This window comes from Oncorhynchus mykiss, chromosome 7, assembly GCF_013265735.2.
Source record: "Oncorhynchus mykiss isolate Arlee chromosome 7, USDA_OmykA_1.1, whole genome shotgun sequence".
Lineage (NCBI taxonomy): Eukaryota > Metazoa > Chordata > Actinopteri > Salmoniformes > Salmonidae > Oncorhynchus > Oncorhynchus mykiss.
Genome location: NC_048571.1, coordinates 977,738 through 994,508, shown reverse-complemented (window position 1 = coordinate 994,508; position 16,771 = coordinate 977,738). Strand labels below are relative to the sequence as shown.

Genomic DNA, 16,771 nt, shown 5'->3' with positions numbered 1-16,771 from the left:
CTAGGGAACATATTTCCAAAATTAAAATCATTTGGAGCTGATTTGCTGGTGATTTTACAGTTTTTTTTGTCCAACAATAAAATATTTTTATAAAAATAAGTTGTATTTTTTTTTGCTCAGAAAACAAGGGGGGGGGGTCAAATAATTGTCGCCAGTTGGGGAAACCTGGTACAGGGTTTACCTTAGTAAGAGAGGCCATGGCCAGGAGAGAGTACTGTGTGATGGGGTGATCCTTCAGGTCCGGGGCGGTGAGGAGAGGCTCCACATTACACACCTCTCCCTTAGAGCCACTGAACAGACAACGAGACTCACATGTACGCATCCCCATCAACCTCCTACACACAGAGAGAGAGAGAGAGAGGAGGGGGGAGAGAGAGGAGGGAGGAGAGAAGAGAGAGGAGGGGGGAGAGAAAGAGAGGAGGGAGGAGAGAAGAGAGAGGAGGGAGGAGAGACAGAGAGAGGAGGGAGAGCGAGAGGAAAGAGGGGGAGAAGAGGGAGGAGGGGAGAGAGAAGAGGGAGGAGGGTAGAGAGAAGAGGGAGGAGGGTAGAGAGAAGAGGGAGGAGGGAAAGGAGAGTGAGAGAGAACAAAACAACTAAAGATATACAAAAACAAGCTCCTCACAGACTAACAAAATAAACATAACTCCAGTCCCAAAGTAGGACTGTGGTTCATTAGAACAATATTGAATATCCTATTTCCCCTAAAGCCCTCACATTCTGACATACACACACGCAGTACAGAACAGAGTGGATGAGTCCCAAACGGCACCCTATGGGCCCTGGTCAGATGTAGTGCACTTTATAGGGAGCCATTTGGGACACAGCCTTAGAGAAGCCAGAAAACCAAAAAAAGTACTTCTCCCCCCATTTCCATTAATCTGACCTGAATAAGAGAGACAGCTTTGTATAATAATGTCAAACAGAGCAGGGGTCATTCTGTCTCACTGTAATACCTCATTACACACACACACACACACACACACACACCCTGTCTCGCTGTAATACCTCATTAAAATAATGTACTGTTAGACTGTGGTTACAGACAGTGACAGGGGTGCTTGAATGTATAGGAAGACCATGTGAGGGTCCAAAATAAACCAACTACAGAGCCTTCAGAAAGTATTCACACCCCTCGACATCCTACCACATTCTGTTGTGTTACAGCCCGAATTTAAAATGGATTGCTTTTAGATGTTTTTGTCACAATACCACATAATGTCAAAGTGGATTTTTATTTTATTTTATTATTTTTATGAATTAATTGAACATGAAAAGCTGAAATGTTTTGAGTCAATAAGTAATCAACCCCTTTGTTATTGCAAGCCGAAATAAGTACTGGAGTAAAAATGTGCTTAAACAAGTCCCATAAGTTGCAATAGTAGTGTGTACCTCATCTCTGTACCCAACTCATACAATTATCTGTAAGGTCCCTTCAGTAGAGCAAAGAATTTCAAACACAGATTCAACCACAAAGACCAGGGAGGTTTTCCAATGTCTCACAAAGAAGGGCACCTATTGGTAGATGGGTAAAAATAAGACATTGACTATTCCTTTCAGCATGGTGAAGTTATTAATTACAATATGGATGGTGTCACTACAAAGATACAGGCGTCCTTCCTAACTCAGTTGCCGGAGAGGAAGGAAACTGCTCATGGATTTCACCATGAGGCCAATGGTGACTTTAAAACGGTTACAGAGTTTAATGGCTGTGTTGGGAGAAAACTGAGGATGGGTCAACAACATCGTAGTTACTCCACAATAATAACCTCATTGAGTGAAAAGGAAGCCTGTACAGAATACAAATATTACAAAACATGCTTCCTGTTTGCAACACGGCACTAAAGTTATACTGCAAAAAAAAGACACATTACCGAGTACCACTCTCCATATTTTAAAGCATAGTGGTGGCTGCATCATGTTATGAGTATGCTTGTCATCTTTCAGGATAAACCCATTCATGTAATGTAGCTAAGCACAGGCAAAATCCAAGAGTAAAACCTGGTTCAGTCTGCTTTCCTCCAGACACTGGGAGATGATTTCCGTCCACAACCGCCCACACCAGACGTTAACCCTAACCTAACCCGACCCCTAACCTAACCCCACCCTAACTTAACCCCAGCCTAACCCCACTCTAACCCAACCCACTCTAACCCCACGCGACCCTAACCTAACCCCACCCTAACCTAACCTCACCCCTAACCCCACATGACCCTAACCTAACCCTAACCACACCCAACCCTAACCCCACCAGACCCTAACCCTAACCACACCCAACCCTAACCCCACACGACCCTAACCCAACCCTAACACGACCCTAACCTAACCCAACACGACCCTAACCCAAAACGACCCTAACCCCACACGACCCTAACCCCACACGACCCTAACCCAACACGACCCTAACCTGACCCTAACCCAACACGACCCTAACCCAACACGACCCTAACCTGACTCTAACCCAACACGACCCTAACCCAACATGACCCTAACCTGACCCTAACCCAACACGACCCTAACCCAACACGACCCTAACCCAACACGACCCTAACCTGACCCTAACCCAACACGACCCTAACCCAACACGACCCTAACCTGACCCTAACCCAACACGACCCTAACCCAACACGACCCTAACCTGACTCTAACCCAACACGACCCTAACCCAACATGACCCTAACCTGACCCTAACCCAACACGACCCTAACCCAACACGACCCTAACCCAACACGACCCTAACCTGACCCTAACCCAACACGACCCTAACCCAACACGACCCTAACCCTAACCCAACACGACCCTGACCCAACCCTAACCTAACCCTAACCCAACACGACCCTAACCCTAACCCAACACGACCCTAACCTGACCCTAACCCAACATGAATATGTAGGCCTGTTGAACAGTAGACTGATGTATTTAGTGAATATGTAGGCCTGTTGAACAGTAGACTGATGTATCTAGTGAATATTTAGGCCTGTTGAACAGTAGACTGTGATGATGTATTTAGTGAATATTTAGGCCTGTTGAACAGTAGACTGATGATGTATCTAGTGAATATTTAGGCCTGTTGAACAGTAGACTGATGTATTTAGTGAATATTTAGGCCTGTTGAACAGTAGACTGATGATGTATCTAGTGAATATTTAGGCCTGTTGAACAGTAGACTGTGATGATGTATTTAGTGAATATTTAGGCCTGTTGAACAGTAGACTGATGATGTATCTAGTGAATATTTAGGCCTGTTGAACAGTAGACTGATGATGTATCTAGTGAATATTTAGGCCTGTTGAACAGTAGACTGTGATGATGTATTTAGTGAATATTTAGGCCTGTTGAACAGTAGACTGATGATGTATTTAGTGAATATTTAGGCCTGTTGAACAGTAGACTGATGATGTATCTAGTGAATATTTAGGCCTGTTGAACAGTAGACTGATGATGTATCTAGTGAATATTTAGGCCTGTTGAACAGTAGACTGATGTATTTAGTGAATATTTAGGCCTGTTGAACAGTAGACTGATGATGTATTTAGTGAATATTTAGGCCTGTTGAACAGTAGACTGATGATGTATTTAGTGAATATTTAGGCCTGTTGAACAGTAGACTGTGATGATGTATTTAGTGAATATTTAGGCCTGTTGAACAGTAGACTGATGATGTATTTAGTGAATATTTAGGCCTGTTGAACAGTAGACTGTGATGATGTATTTAGTGAATATTTAGGCCTGTTGAACAGTAGACTGATGTATCTAGTGAATATTTAGGCCTGTTGAACAGTAGACTGTGATGATGTATTTAGTGAATATTTAGGCCTGTTGAACAGTAGACTGATGTATTTAGTGAATATTTAGACCTGTTGAACAGTAGACTGATGTATCTAGTGAATATTTAGGTCTGTTGAACAGTAGACTGATGTATCTAGTGAATATTTAGGCCTGTTGAACAGTAGACTGATGTATCTAGTGAATATTTAGGCCTGTTGAACAGTAGACTGATGTATCTAGTGAATATTTTAGGCCTGTTGAACAGTAGACTGTGATGTATTTAGTGAATATTTAGGCCTGTTGAACAGTAGACTGATGTATTTAGTGAATATTTAGGCCTGTTGAACAGTAGACTGATGATGTATCTAGTGAATATTTAGGCCTGTTGAACAGTAGACTGATGATGTATTTAGTGAATATTTTAGGCCTGTTGAACAGTAGACTGATGATGTATCTAGTGAATATTTAGGCATGTTGAACAGTAGACTGATGTATTTAGTGAATATTTAGGCCTGTTGAACAGTAGACTGTGATGATGTATCTAGTGAATATTTAGGCCTGTTGAACAGTAGACTGATGATGTATTTAGTGAATATTTAGGCCTGTTGAACAGTAGACTGATGATGTATTTAGTGAATATTTAGGCCTGTTGAACAGTAGACTGATGATGTATTTAGTGAATATTTAGGCCTGTTGAACAGTAGACTGTGATGATGTATCTAGTGAATATTTAGGCCTGTTGAACAGTAGACTGATGATGTATCTAGTGAATATTTAGGCCTGTTGAACAGTAGACTGATGTATTTAGTGAATATTTAGGCCTGTTGAACAGTAGACTGATGATGTATCTAGTGAATATTTAGGCCTGTTGAACAGTAGACTGTGATGATGTATTTAGTGAATATTTAGGCCTGTTGAACAGTAGACTGATGATGTATTTAGTGAATATTTAGGCCTGTTGAACAGTAGACTGATGATGTATTTAGTGAATATTTAGGCCTGTTGAACAGTAGACTGTGATGATGTATCTAGTGAATATTTAGGCCTGTTGAACAGTAGACTGATGATGTATCTAGTGAATATTTAGGCCTGTTGAACAGTAGACTGATGTATTTAGTGAATATTTAGGCCTGTTGAACAGTAGACTGATGATGTATCTAGTGAATATTTAGGCCTGTTGAACAGTAGACTGTGATGATGTATTTAGTGAATATTTAGGCCTGTTGAACAGTAGACTGATGATGTATCTAGTGAATATTTAGGCCTGTTGAACAGTAGACTGATGTATTTAGTGAATATTTAGGCCTGTTGAACAGTAGACTGATGATGTATCTAGTGAATATTTAGGCCTGTTGAACAGTAGACTGTGATGATGTATTTAGTGAATATTTAGGCCTGTTGAACAGTAGACTGATGATGTATCTAGTGAATATTTAGGCCTGTTGAACAGTAGACTGATGATGTATCTAGTGAATATTTAGGCCTGTTGAACAGTAGACTGTGATGATGTATTTAGTGAATATTTAGGCCTGTTGAACAGTAGACTGATGATGTATTTAGTGAATATTTAGGCCTGTTGAACAGTAGACTGATGATGTATCTAGTGAATATTTAGGCCTGTTGAACAGTAGACTGATGATGTATCTAGTGAATATTTAGGCCTGTTGAACAGTAGACTGATGTATTTAGTGAATATTTAGGCCTGTTGAACAGTAGACTGATGATGTATTTAGTGAATATTTAGGCCTGTTGAACAGTAGACTGATGATGTATTTAGTGAATATTTAGGCCTGTTGAACAGTAGACTGATGATGTATCTAGTGAATATTTAGGCCTGTTGAACAGTAGACTGATGATGTATCTAGTGAATATTTAGGCCTGTTGAACAGTAGACTGATGATGTATTTAGTGAATATGTAGGCCTGTTGAACAGTAGACTGATGATGATGTATTTAGTGAATATTTAGGCCTGTTGAACAGTAGACTGTGATGATGTATCTAGTGAATATTTAGGCCTGTTGAACAGTAGACTGTGATGATGTATCTAGTGAATATTTAGGCCTGTTGAACAGTAGACTGATGATGTATTTAGTGAATATTTAGGCCTGTTGAACAGTAGACTGATGATGTATTTAGTGAATATTTAGGCCTGTTGAACAGTAGACTGATGATGTATCTAGTGAATATTTAGGCCTGTTGAACAGTAGACTGATGTATCTAGTGAATATTTAGGCCTGTTGAACAGTAGACTGATGTATCTAGTGAATATTTAGGCCTGTTGAACAGTAGACTGATGATGTATTTAGTGAATATTTAGGCCTGTTGAACAGTAGACTGATGATGTATTTAGTGAATATTTAGGCCTGTTGAACAGTAGACTGATGATGTATTTAGTGAATATTTAGGCCTGTTGAACAGTAGACTGATGATGTATCTAGTGAATATTTAGGCCTGTTGAACAGTAGACTGATGTATCTAGTGAATATTTAGGCCTGTTGAACAGTAGACTGATGATGTATTTAGTGAATATTTAGGCCTGTTGAACAGTAGACTGTGATGATGTATTTAGTGAATATTTAGGCCTGTTGAACAGTAGACTGATGATGTATTTAGTGAATATTTAGGCCTGTTGAACAGTAGACTGATGATGTATTTAGTGAATATTTAGGCCTGTTGAACAGTAGACTGTGATGATGCAGTTCTCTACTGCCCTTTCATCATGTTGAACCACCATTCTCCTGTCACCAAGTAGAATACAAACATTTACATTTCTGGGCCTGTTACAGTCTGGGCCTGTTATAGTCTGTTATAGTCTGGGCCTGTTATAGTCTGGGCCTGCTATAGTTTGTTATAGTCTGGGCCTGTTATAGTCTGGGCCTGCTATAGTTTGTTAAAGTCTGGGCCTGTTATATTCGGGGCATGTTAAAATATTATATTCTGGGCCTGTTACAGTCTGGGCGTGTTACAGACTGGGACTGTTATAGTCTGTTATGGTCTGGGCCTGTTACATTATGGGCCTGGTATAGTCTGTTATGGTCTGGGCCTGTTACATTATGGGCCTGGTATAGTCTGTTATGGTCTGGGCCTGTTACATTATGGGCCTGGTATAGTCTGTTATGGTCTGGGCCTGTTAAAGTCTGGGCCTGTTATAGTCTGGGCCTGTTATAGTCTTGATGTGTTTGTATTTGGTAGACGTTTGGTTGCTTCTGCCTACTATTGTTCTTTATTTTGATGTTTTGTCCCGTTTGTCTTTTGTGGGCGGCAACAGGCTACACAATGTCCCGTTTGTCTTTTGTGGGCGGCAACAGGCTACAGAATGTCCCGTTTGTCTTTTGTGGGCGGCAACAGGCTACAGAATGTCCCGTTTGTCTTTTGTGGGCGGCAACAGGCTACAGAATGTCCCGTTTGTCTTTTGTGGGCGGCAACAGGCTACAGAATGTCCCGTTTGTCTTTTGTGGGCGGCAACAGGCTACAGAATGTCCCGTTTGTCTTTTGTGGGCGGCAACAGGCTACAGAATGTCCCGTTTGTCTTTTGTGGGCGGCAACAGGCTACAGAATGTCCCGTTTGTCTTTTGTGGGCGGCAACAGGCTACAGAATGTCCCGTTTGTCTTTTGTGGGCGGCAACAGGCTACAGAATGTCCCGTTTGTCTTTTGTGGGCGGCAACAGGCTACAGAATGTCCCGTTTGTCTTTTGTGGGCGGCAACAGGCTACAGAATGTCCCGTTTGTCTTTTGTGGGCGGCAACAGGCTACAGAATGTCCCGTTTGTCTTTTGTGGGCGGCAACAGGCTACAGAATGTCCCGTTTGTCTTTTGTGGACGGCAACAGCCTACAGAATGTCCTGTTTGTCTTTTGTGGGCTGCAACAGGCTACAGAATGTCCTGTTTGTCTTTTGTGGGCGGCAACAGGCTACAGAATGTCCTGTTTGCCTCTGTTTCCACCCATTGGTTTAAATATCCACCTACACCATGTTCACCAGAGTGCAGTTGTAGATAAAACCTTCATGTGGTTGTACTGTATTTGGCCCTAAAAGTGACGCTTACACACTAATGCCAGATAAACACAAGGAAAGATAAAACTCAATGTAGCCGATAGATATGCAAACTAATTATACATTTATGGATTGTTTTGATGCATTGTTTTCCCTTTATTCAACCGGCACGCCACCCACCCGCCCTTCATCCACACAATATTACACGGCCCTAAACCCACCCGCCCACAGTGTCCGCGGGGACTGCATGTTGAGTCAACCAGCACATCACTCCTAGTGTCTGCAGAGCAATACTGCCCCCTGTCAGTCACTGCAGGTAACTTCACACACACACAATCTCTGAGGAGACAAATGAGTATTACCTGAAAGCCAGCTCAAACACAGAGCCACCGCTGTCGTTGCACACTGCCAGCGTAGGGTCATCGGTGAACTGAGAGAGAGAGAGAGAGAGAGGGACAACCGAGGAGTTCAATAGAGACGATCTGAGCAGAAGACACGTTTCAATTCAACTTGACTTGTACACAGACAGACTACCTTGACATGTAAGATGGCGGTGCCGGGTGGGTGGGCGTCGGTAATGGTTCGCAGAAGCTTCCCATTGGCCAGATCCCACATGGTGATATGTCCCTTGGCGAAGCCACAGAGCAGGCGGGTGCAGTCGTGGTTGATGCTGAGGGCGGAGACGGCGCCGTACTCCGCCCCTGTCGCCGTGCTTCCCAAGCACAAACGGAGAGCCTGGTTTAGATCTGAAGGAGAAAAAAAACCGCATTACCCATCAGGCACCGCACTGTGGAGCCAAGCACTATGGGAGAGGCCGCTCTTAACTCTTATACTGTCATAGAACAACAACAGACACTGGGACAGTCCGTCTTTATAAACATATGGAGATCAGTCAAAACACATGTTCTGCTGACAGCATGAACCAAAAACATGCTGCACACAGTAGTGAATGACAACCACACTACATACAACAACACATGTCTGGACCAGCCGGATGAACGACACAGACAAACAACCTTATTCAAAAACCACCCGGAGAAATGAAATAGCACGTGCAGACAATATGACAACATGCCGATGTTGAGCCCAATGTCTACAATATGACAACATGCCGATGTTGAGCCCAATGTCTACAATATGACAACATGCCGATGTTGAGCCCAATGTCTACAATATGACTGTACAGAGAGACAGAGAAAGAGAGACAGAGAGACAGAGATCGAGCCTGAGGTTGAGACAGAGAAAGAGAGAGAGACTGAGACAGAGAGAGAGATAGAGACAGAGAGAAACAGAGATCGAGACAAAGAGAGAGAGAGAGACAGAGATCGAGACAGAGATCGAGCCTGAGGTTGAGACAGAGAAAGAGAGAGAGACTGAGACTGAGACAGAGAGATAGAGACAGAGAGAAACAGAGATCGAGACAAAGAGAGAGACAGAGAGAGAGAGAGAGACAGAGAGAGAGACACAGAGCTATTGGAAGAATGTACCTTTTCCTGTCCATTCAGAGTTAGCCCAGACAGACAGAGAGACAACAACCAACTAAATATATAACAATCTTCAGTTGAATTCAGAGTTCACACAACCTCAACTTAGTTAGTTAGTTACTACCTTGTCCTTAACCATGCATTGCACTGGCTCATGTCAATGATTATATGACTGCAGTACTAATCACTGATATGTTAAGGACTTACCAAACACTAGAGCCAGGCCATGAGACGTTCCCACTACGATCACACCAGACACAGTCTAGAAACAGAGAGAAGACATTGAACTAGAGAACAGGACCAGTCTAGAAACAGAGAGAAGAGGACCAGTCTAGAAAGAGAGAAGACATTTAACTAGAGAAGAGGACCAGTGTAGAAACAGAGAGAAGACAGTGTAGAAACAGAGAGAAGGCCGTGTAGAAACAGAGAGAAGGCCGTGTAGAAACAGAGAGAAGACCGTGTAGAAACAGAGAGAAGACCGTGTAGAAACAGAGAGAAGACCGTGTAGAAACAGAGAGAAGACCGTGTAGAAACAGAGAGAAGACCGTGTAGAAACAGAGAGAAGACCGTGTAGAAACAGAGAGAAGACCGTGTAGAAACAGAGAGAAGACCGTGTAGAAACAGAGAGAAGACAGTGTAGAAACAGAGAGAAGACAGTGTAGAAACAGAGAGAAGACAGTGTAGAAACAGAGAGAAGACAGTGTAGAAACAGAGAAAAGACAGTGTAGAAACAGAGAGAAGACAGTGTAGAAACAGAGAGAAGACAGTGTAGAAACAGAGAGAAGACAGTGTAGAAACAGAGAGAAGACAGTGTAGAAACAGAGAGAAGACAGTGTAGAAACAGAGAGAAGACAGTGTAGAAACAGAGAGAAGACAGTGTAGAAACAGAGAGAAGACAGTGTAGAAACAGAGAGAAGACAGTGTAGAAACAGAGAAAAGACAGTGTAGAAACAGAGAGAAGACAGTGTAGAAACAGAGAGAAGACAGTGTAGAAACAGAGAGAAGACAGTGTAGAAACAGAGAGAAGACAGTGTAGAAACAGAGAGAAGACAGTGTAGAAAGGGTGAAAGCAGCACTACAGTATAGTATGTGATGACTGTACTTACTACTGCAGTTGGCAGTCCAGCATCTACTTTGTCCTGAAGAACAAGGAAGGAAAAAGTACATTTCAGTGATGCATGACAAAATGTACAAATTGAAAGCTGTGTGGTGTTGTGTTGTGCGTGTTGTGTTTGTGTGTGGTGTTGGTTGTGTGGTGTTGGTGGTGTGTGTGTGTGTGGTGTTGGTTCTGTGTGTGTGGTGTTGGTTGTGAGTGTGGTGGGTGTGTGTGTGTGTGTGTGACTCACAGCGGCTGAGACTATCTGAGCAGAGATGCCTTTCAGGATGCTGTGTCGGAGCACAGAGCCATGGACTGTAGTGCTGAGCTCCACTGTCTTCCTCTTCCTACACACACACACACACACACACACACACACACACACACACACACACACACACTTAAGTTAGAATCTCAGTTGTGACGACAAATGTCAGTTAACTGTACCTGTAATGCATAACGTAACCTGCTGAATACAGCCCATCACAGAAGGGTCTCAAAACCTGCCCATTAGGAGTTAGGTTAAGGGTTAAGGTTACATTTAGTGTTCGGGAAAATAGGATGTTGGATTGGGAATCAATTCTTTGGTCCCCACAAGGATAGCGATACAAAACTGTGTGTGTGTTTTACCAGAAGTCCTCACTAGAACAGCAAACCAACTACAATTCAGAGAAGTGAGGACATTTTACCAGTCCTCACTAGAACAGCAAACCAACTACAATTCAGAGAAGTGAGGACATTTTACCAGAAGTCCTCACTAGAACAGCAAACCAACTACAATTCAGAGAAGTGAGGACCTTTTACCAGAAGTCCTCACTAGAACAGCAAACCAACTAAAATTCAGAGAAGTGAGGACATTTTGCCAGTCCTCACTTGTAAAAAGGCTATTTTAGGCTTAGAGGTTAGGTTTAAGGTTAGGATTAGGATTAAGGGTTAGGTTTAGGGAAAATATCATTTTCAATGGGAATTAATTGTTGGTCCCCATAAAGCCCTCACAAGTATAGTAAGACATAGCTGAGAGAGTGTGTGTGTGTGTGTTACCGTTTGAGGTGTGTGCGGTCACCGCTGTCGGAGCTGGCCAGTGAGGAGGTCTCACAGGAGTGGGCGTCGATGTTCTCTGTGTTCAGCAGACACGTGTCCTCCAGGATGAAGGGCTCCTCCTCATCCTCAGGCTAAAACAGGAGACGGAAGTATCACAACTGTTAGCCCAGATATGGATGTAGGGCTGGCTACCCCAATGTGTTGACTTCCTTACACAACATTGTATTGTTCTGTAAGAAGTCGGGGAGCTAGAAGATGTCAGATTCCTGCAGCATTTGAAATGGAATATGTAGTTATTGAAAGATGAGAGCCAGTTACCTCATTCAGGATGCTCTCCAGGGTAGGCGGGGTGTCAACTTGGGGAATGTCAAACTCTTTATCGTCGATCTGAGGAGAATAGATAAGGTATGCAATATGTGTTCAGCACAATGAAGTCTATCGAGCTCCGTGGTCGCTCTAGTCATAGACATCTCATTATATTACTATTCTACCTAATTCTATGGTTCTAGCGATCTTTAATCGGATATTAAACGTATATCGTGGCTGTGCTAAGCCAAAGAAAGGACAACAAAGTAGCCCACTAGCAAGCTACACATTTGACAACCAGCGAAATAAGACTAATGCTAGCTACAGCTTTAATTGCACAAACAAACTCTCATATTTAGCGCATCTATCCCCCCAAAAATGCTAGGTTTAGCTATCTATCGAGAAAACCAAAAACTGTTGAGAAACAGCCATAAGCGCGACAGTCCCACTCACCGTATCTATTTCCATTAAATTGAGCTGGGATGACGCAGAAACCAAACTGCGTGTATCTGGTGATTCTGACATTGTAAGAGGTCAAATATATTAATATAGATACACAACGAAACAATATCTAGATTATTAGCAAGTTAGCGGTATCACATCTCTCCGATTCCACTCTTCCTTGTTGTACCGGAAGAATGGTGTGTCACGTGATGTGTCACGTGATACGTCACGGCTCGAGGGGTGTGTTCAGTGTTCGGAAAGGTTCGGAAACATTTTGTCTTGACCGAATAATACCAACAAAAAGTGTGGATTTTGTATAATAATTCACACCTTTTTTTTGTTGAGTGAAATGAATTAGTTCAGTATTGCCAGTTAGCTTCCCATCTCTATTTCCCAGATATGTTTCACTCTCTCTGGTATTCCAGGAGTCCTCGGCCCGTATTCATAATCTCAAATCTAGGATCAGGTCAAAACTGATCCTCGATCAGCACTCCGAATCTGAAACCATTTAGGAATATGGGCTCTTTGGATGATGTTAATGTGCGGTGGAGGGATGAAGATTCTGTGAAATGCAATTGCAGCTTTTAACCAGCAGGGGGAGTCCGAAACACAGCCTACATAGGCCGACTAACTACAACATGGTGTTGAAATGATCAAGAGTAGCTAAATGCTGCCTCGTTGTGTCCTATTTCAGTAATACAGGGGAAAGTGATGAGTGGGACCAATCTTTTGAGTGTGATCCCAATTAAAAGTCTGTGGTTTGAACAAGATTTTCTTTGATAAAAAACATCTTATCATCTTCAAATGTTTTAGAAGTAGACAGCAAAATAATGACATTCTCATTGTCGTTGACAGAATTTTGTTCCACCTGAGTGAGTCTGATGACAAGTCAGAGACCACTATGACACACCAAATGATGACCACCAATCAGAGACCACTATGATGACACACCAAATGATGACCACCAATCAGAGACCACTATGATGACACACCAAATGATGACCACCAATCAGAGACCACTCTGACGACACACCAAATGCGTTTGATGGATCTTTTTAAGTCTTCTTCTAATGGGGAAATTAATCCCAAAATAGCTGAAAGTAATCAGATTACATGACTGAGTTTTGGTAATCCAAAAGTTACATTACTAATTACAGTGTTGGGCAGGTGACTAGTAACTGTAATAGATTACATTTAGAAAGTAACCTACACAACCCTGGTTGATGATGCCTGTGTCTTGTGCACTTGTGCACTGATGAAGGTCTGACGACCGAATGCTCAGCCTAAATCAATTGAAAGTTGTGCATTGATCCTGAGTGTGCGGAGACTCCTTTTCATTTAAATGTGTCTTGTGGTTAAGGGCGCTGTACTGCAGCGCCAGCTGTGCCATCGGAGTCCCTGGGTTCGTGCCCAGGCTCTGTCGTAACCGGCTGCGACCGGGAGGTCCGTGGGGCGACGCACAATTGGCCTAGCGTCGCCCGGGTTAGGGAGGGCTTGGTCGGTAGGGGTGTCCTTGTCTCATCGCGCACCAGCGACTCCTGTGGCGGGCTGGGCGCAGTGTACGCTAACCAAGGTGGCCAGGTGCACGGTGTTTCCTCCGGCGCATTGGTGCGGCTGGCTTCCGGGTTGGATGTGCGCTGTGTTAAGAAGCAGTGCGGCTTGGTTGGGTTGTGTATCGGAGGACGCATGACTTTCAACCTTCGTCTCTCCCGAGCCCGTACGGGAGTTGTAGCAATGAGACAAGATAGTAGCTACTACAACAATTGGATACTACGAAATTGGGGAGAAAAAGGGGTAAAAAATAAATACAAAATAAATAAATAAAAAATGTGTCTTTTGCACAAATCAATGACAGGCCCCTTGCAAATAATGTTGTGTTTGACACTAAATGTCTACAACAACTACATATAAGCCTAACCTTACGTGTTTCCAAAACACTGATCGTTTTGGTAAGGAAAGCAAAAATGCAAGTAAGCGTTTCATTGGACAGTGTATCCTGCACAGATGACTAATACAACTTGAAATTGAAAGGCTTTACTTGAAACATCTAATGAGGCTGTCACAGAGGTCCGTCAGACACATAGGTACAAAAGCAGATTTGGTCTGGTAGCCCGAAGCTATACTGGTACATCTCTGTTCCTCACAATCCTGGATGCAGGTTGGATTTTACTCTTTACTTTCGCAGATCCAGCTTTAAGCTTCTTGTTCTTGCTGCTTTTCTCAGTCTTTTGCACATCGGGCACAGACTCAGGACTCCAAACGGACTCTATGGGATGCTTTGGATCCATCACAGACCTCGAGGTGGATATCCGTCTGGACAGGCTCTGATTCGATAAACTGGGTGTCTGTGTCTGCATAGACTTCTGTCTGGACAGGCTCTGATTCGATAAACTGGGTGCCTGTGTCTGCATAGACTTCTGTCTGGACAGTTCTGGTGGCGAGAGCAGCACGCTGATCTTGCTGGACCCCAGGATCGGCTGTTCGAAGCACCAGCCACAGCACCAGCTGAATATGACAGCTAGAGTCAGGGTGATGACGATGGTGCAGAAGATGAATACGACGAGGAAGCCACCAATGCTCCACATGTCGTGGAAGCCCTCATCGGACAGCTTGGAGAAGAGCCTCTCATAGAGGTAGGTCCAGTCCTTGGAGATGTTTCTTGCCATGGCTGCCATCTTGGCTCTGGCTCCAGTGTCTTCATTCACCTGTACGGTCATTGAGGTCAATGTCAATTCTCTAATAACCATAGCAATGTGGAAGATACCATTCTGTAAAACATAAATGACACTTACCTCTTGATCACCAGCTATTACTCTGATAGAGAAGAACACAGTTCTATACTATGTGTGAAGCTTCTGGACTACTACATCATTGATGTCCATTTCAGATCCACTTTATCTGTATTAATTCAGAAATAAGAAGAAGATATTGTTGCACGGACATGTAATCTTTGAATGAACAGTAATTCTTTATAATTTCCATCCAGAAAACGAATAATAACGAAGCCAAGTGCCACTGTCAGTACCAATGAACAAACTGGACAGAGGACCTCAGCTAGCTAGCCAGCTAGCTTTAGTTAGCTTGTTAGCTACTACTGTCAAGTTGCAATAATTGAGCCATGACGAAGTGTGTTAACTTAGGCAACTTTCATTATCATAAAATTCCTTCGTGAGAGCGTTACTTCAACTTACCAAAATTGTTAGTAGGACGTTGGCAAACTATATGGCTTTTATTTGAACCGGAGGATCAGCGGTCACATCGGAAATTCTTGGTAACCGTGGTAACGTCGTCATCAACGTTCGCCACGTGTTACATGAAATTGCTCCAAGCCAAACGCCTAGGAATTCTATGTAGAGAGCATGTATCTTCTTCCTAATGTTAGCTAGCCTACTTTATAACTATTCGTTGAGTTACTTTTAAATATGCATGAGGAATTTCGAGATGGTAGACCTACAGGCTTGTGGTAGATAAGTTGGAGTGAGCAAGTGAAATAGTTTTTTTTTTTAACTAACTGAAAAGTTATCCAATATTTAATTGCTCTAGCCTAAACTCATATTCAGTTGCCCCAAGGCAAAGGAATACAGGAAAAGTTAGTACTGTAATTATGGTTACTACATAAACAATTATAATGCTTTTCACAAGTAAAGAGGCCTGATCACTGTATCATTCATGTGCTCTTTTTATACCAACCCTGGTCATTAGGTTCTGGCTGCAAGCTAGTGTTTCATGCTAGACGCTGTGATACCAGCAACACTAATTGGCAGAGATGGAATTCCTCAGGGGCCTGATTCATCTCCTAGTTCCCAGCACGGAGAGGGGCTTATGTAGGGGTCATACAGACGGGTGCTGTGTGCACACACGCGCAGAGGCAGGCACACAGACACGCACTCACACACACACATACACACAGGCAAAATGCTACTGTACTACTGTTGTCTTATACTGCACCAATTTCCTTCGCATAGGCCTCTAAGTACAGGACAGTACAGTATAGTTTGGGTAATCTAGGATATTGTGCCTGCCAGCCTGTCACTTCTCTAGACTTAAGCCCCACTGTAAGACAAGACATCAGACAGAAAACAGTAGTCCCTCTAGCAGTGTAAGCTTTACTGAGAGGATGTACCATGTGTGTGTGTGTGTGTGTGTGTGTGTGTGTGTGTGTGTGTGTGTGTGTGTGTTTTAGCAGAGGATCTGCAGGAAATATGGGATAATCCCCTTTTTAAGATAACTTTCCTTGAGAATAATGTGTTTCTTTCTCTAAAGCCCCAATTGTTACCACATAATCCTCAGAAATATATACATAAACCACGCATCAGTGGGGGAGAGAGAGAGATTCAGCATTCAGCACCACAGACAGCTCAGAGAGAGAAAAGGAGATAGCACATTAGTCTGACATTGATTAAAATTACATTGTTTACAAACAATGGAGTAAAACAAGCTTATATGTTGGGTTCTGATGGGGTACGACAGTTGAACTAAGCTCAATTAAAAGTTACATTCTTCAAGAATCAATGTGTATATAATATATCATTAATTTAGAAGTCTAAAAATGTATGTACCAATCACAGATTTCCCCTTTAAAAGTCCTTGTTTTTGTTATCAGAAAGATAGAGATACTGACAGGCTACATTACAGTAGATGAGG

At 42.8% G+C, this 16,771-nt stretch overlaps 2 protein-coding genes across 9 annotated transcripts in view; both read right to left on the bottom strand.

Annotated features, from left to right (window-relative positions):
- The window catches only part of LOC110496962 (vacuolar protein sorting-associated protein 8 homolog), a 118,858-nt gene extending 106,537 nt beyond the window's left edge, over positions 1–12,321 (bottom strand). For 6 of the 8 annotated variants that reach the window (XM_036981974.1, XM_036981978.1, XM_036981977.1 and 3 more), the window contains exons 1-10: positions 12,137–12,321; positions 11,696–11,764; positions 11,378–11,508; positions 10,587–10,683; positions 10,347–10,379; positions 9,448–9,502; positions 9,244–9,249; positions 8,291–8,502; positions 8,119–8,186; positions 182–335 (exon numbers count right to left, since the gene is read on the bottom strand). In XM_036981974.1, the coding sequence (XP_036837869.1) occupies positions 182–335; positions 8,119–8,186; positions 8,291–8,502; positions 9,244–9,249; positions 9,448–9,502; positions 10,347–10,379; positions 10,587–10,683; positions 11,378–11,508; positions 11,696–11,764; positions 12,137–12,208 (897 nt within the window). In that variant the 5' untranslated portion in view covers positions 12,209–12,321. The remainder of the gene's footprint in view (positions 1–181; positions 336–8,118; positions 8,187–8,290; positions 8,503–9,243; positions 9,250–9,447; positions 9,503–10,346; positions 10,380–10,586; positions 10,684–11,377; positions 11,509–11,695; positions 11,765–12,136) is intronic. The other 2 variants (XM_036981975.1, XM_036981980.1) reach the window with 1 other exon arrangement.
- A 1,827-nt stretch (positions 12,322–14,148) lies between these two features.
- Positions 14,149–15,451, bottom strand: LOC110518202. Its single transcript, XM_021595879.2, has 3 exons — positions 15,319–15,451; positions 14,920–15,025; positions 14,149–14,832 (listed from the first exon to the last, which is right to left on the bottom strand). Exon 3 carries the CDS (start codon positions 14,800–14,802, stop codon positions 14,245–14,247), a length of 558 nt encoding a protein of 185 aa, XP_021451554.1. The 5' UTR covers positions 14,803–14,832; positions 14,920–15,025; positions 15,319–15,451; the 3' UTR covers positions 14,149–14,244.
- Between the last annotated feature and the right edge of the window lie 1,320 nt (positions 15,452–16,771).

Bases quoted from the DNA above. Each gene is read 5' to 3' on its own strand.
- LOC110518202 (XM_021595879.2), bottom strand. From the start codon at position 14,802: ATGGCAGCCATGGCAAGAAACATCTCCAAGGACTGGACCTACCTCTAT.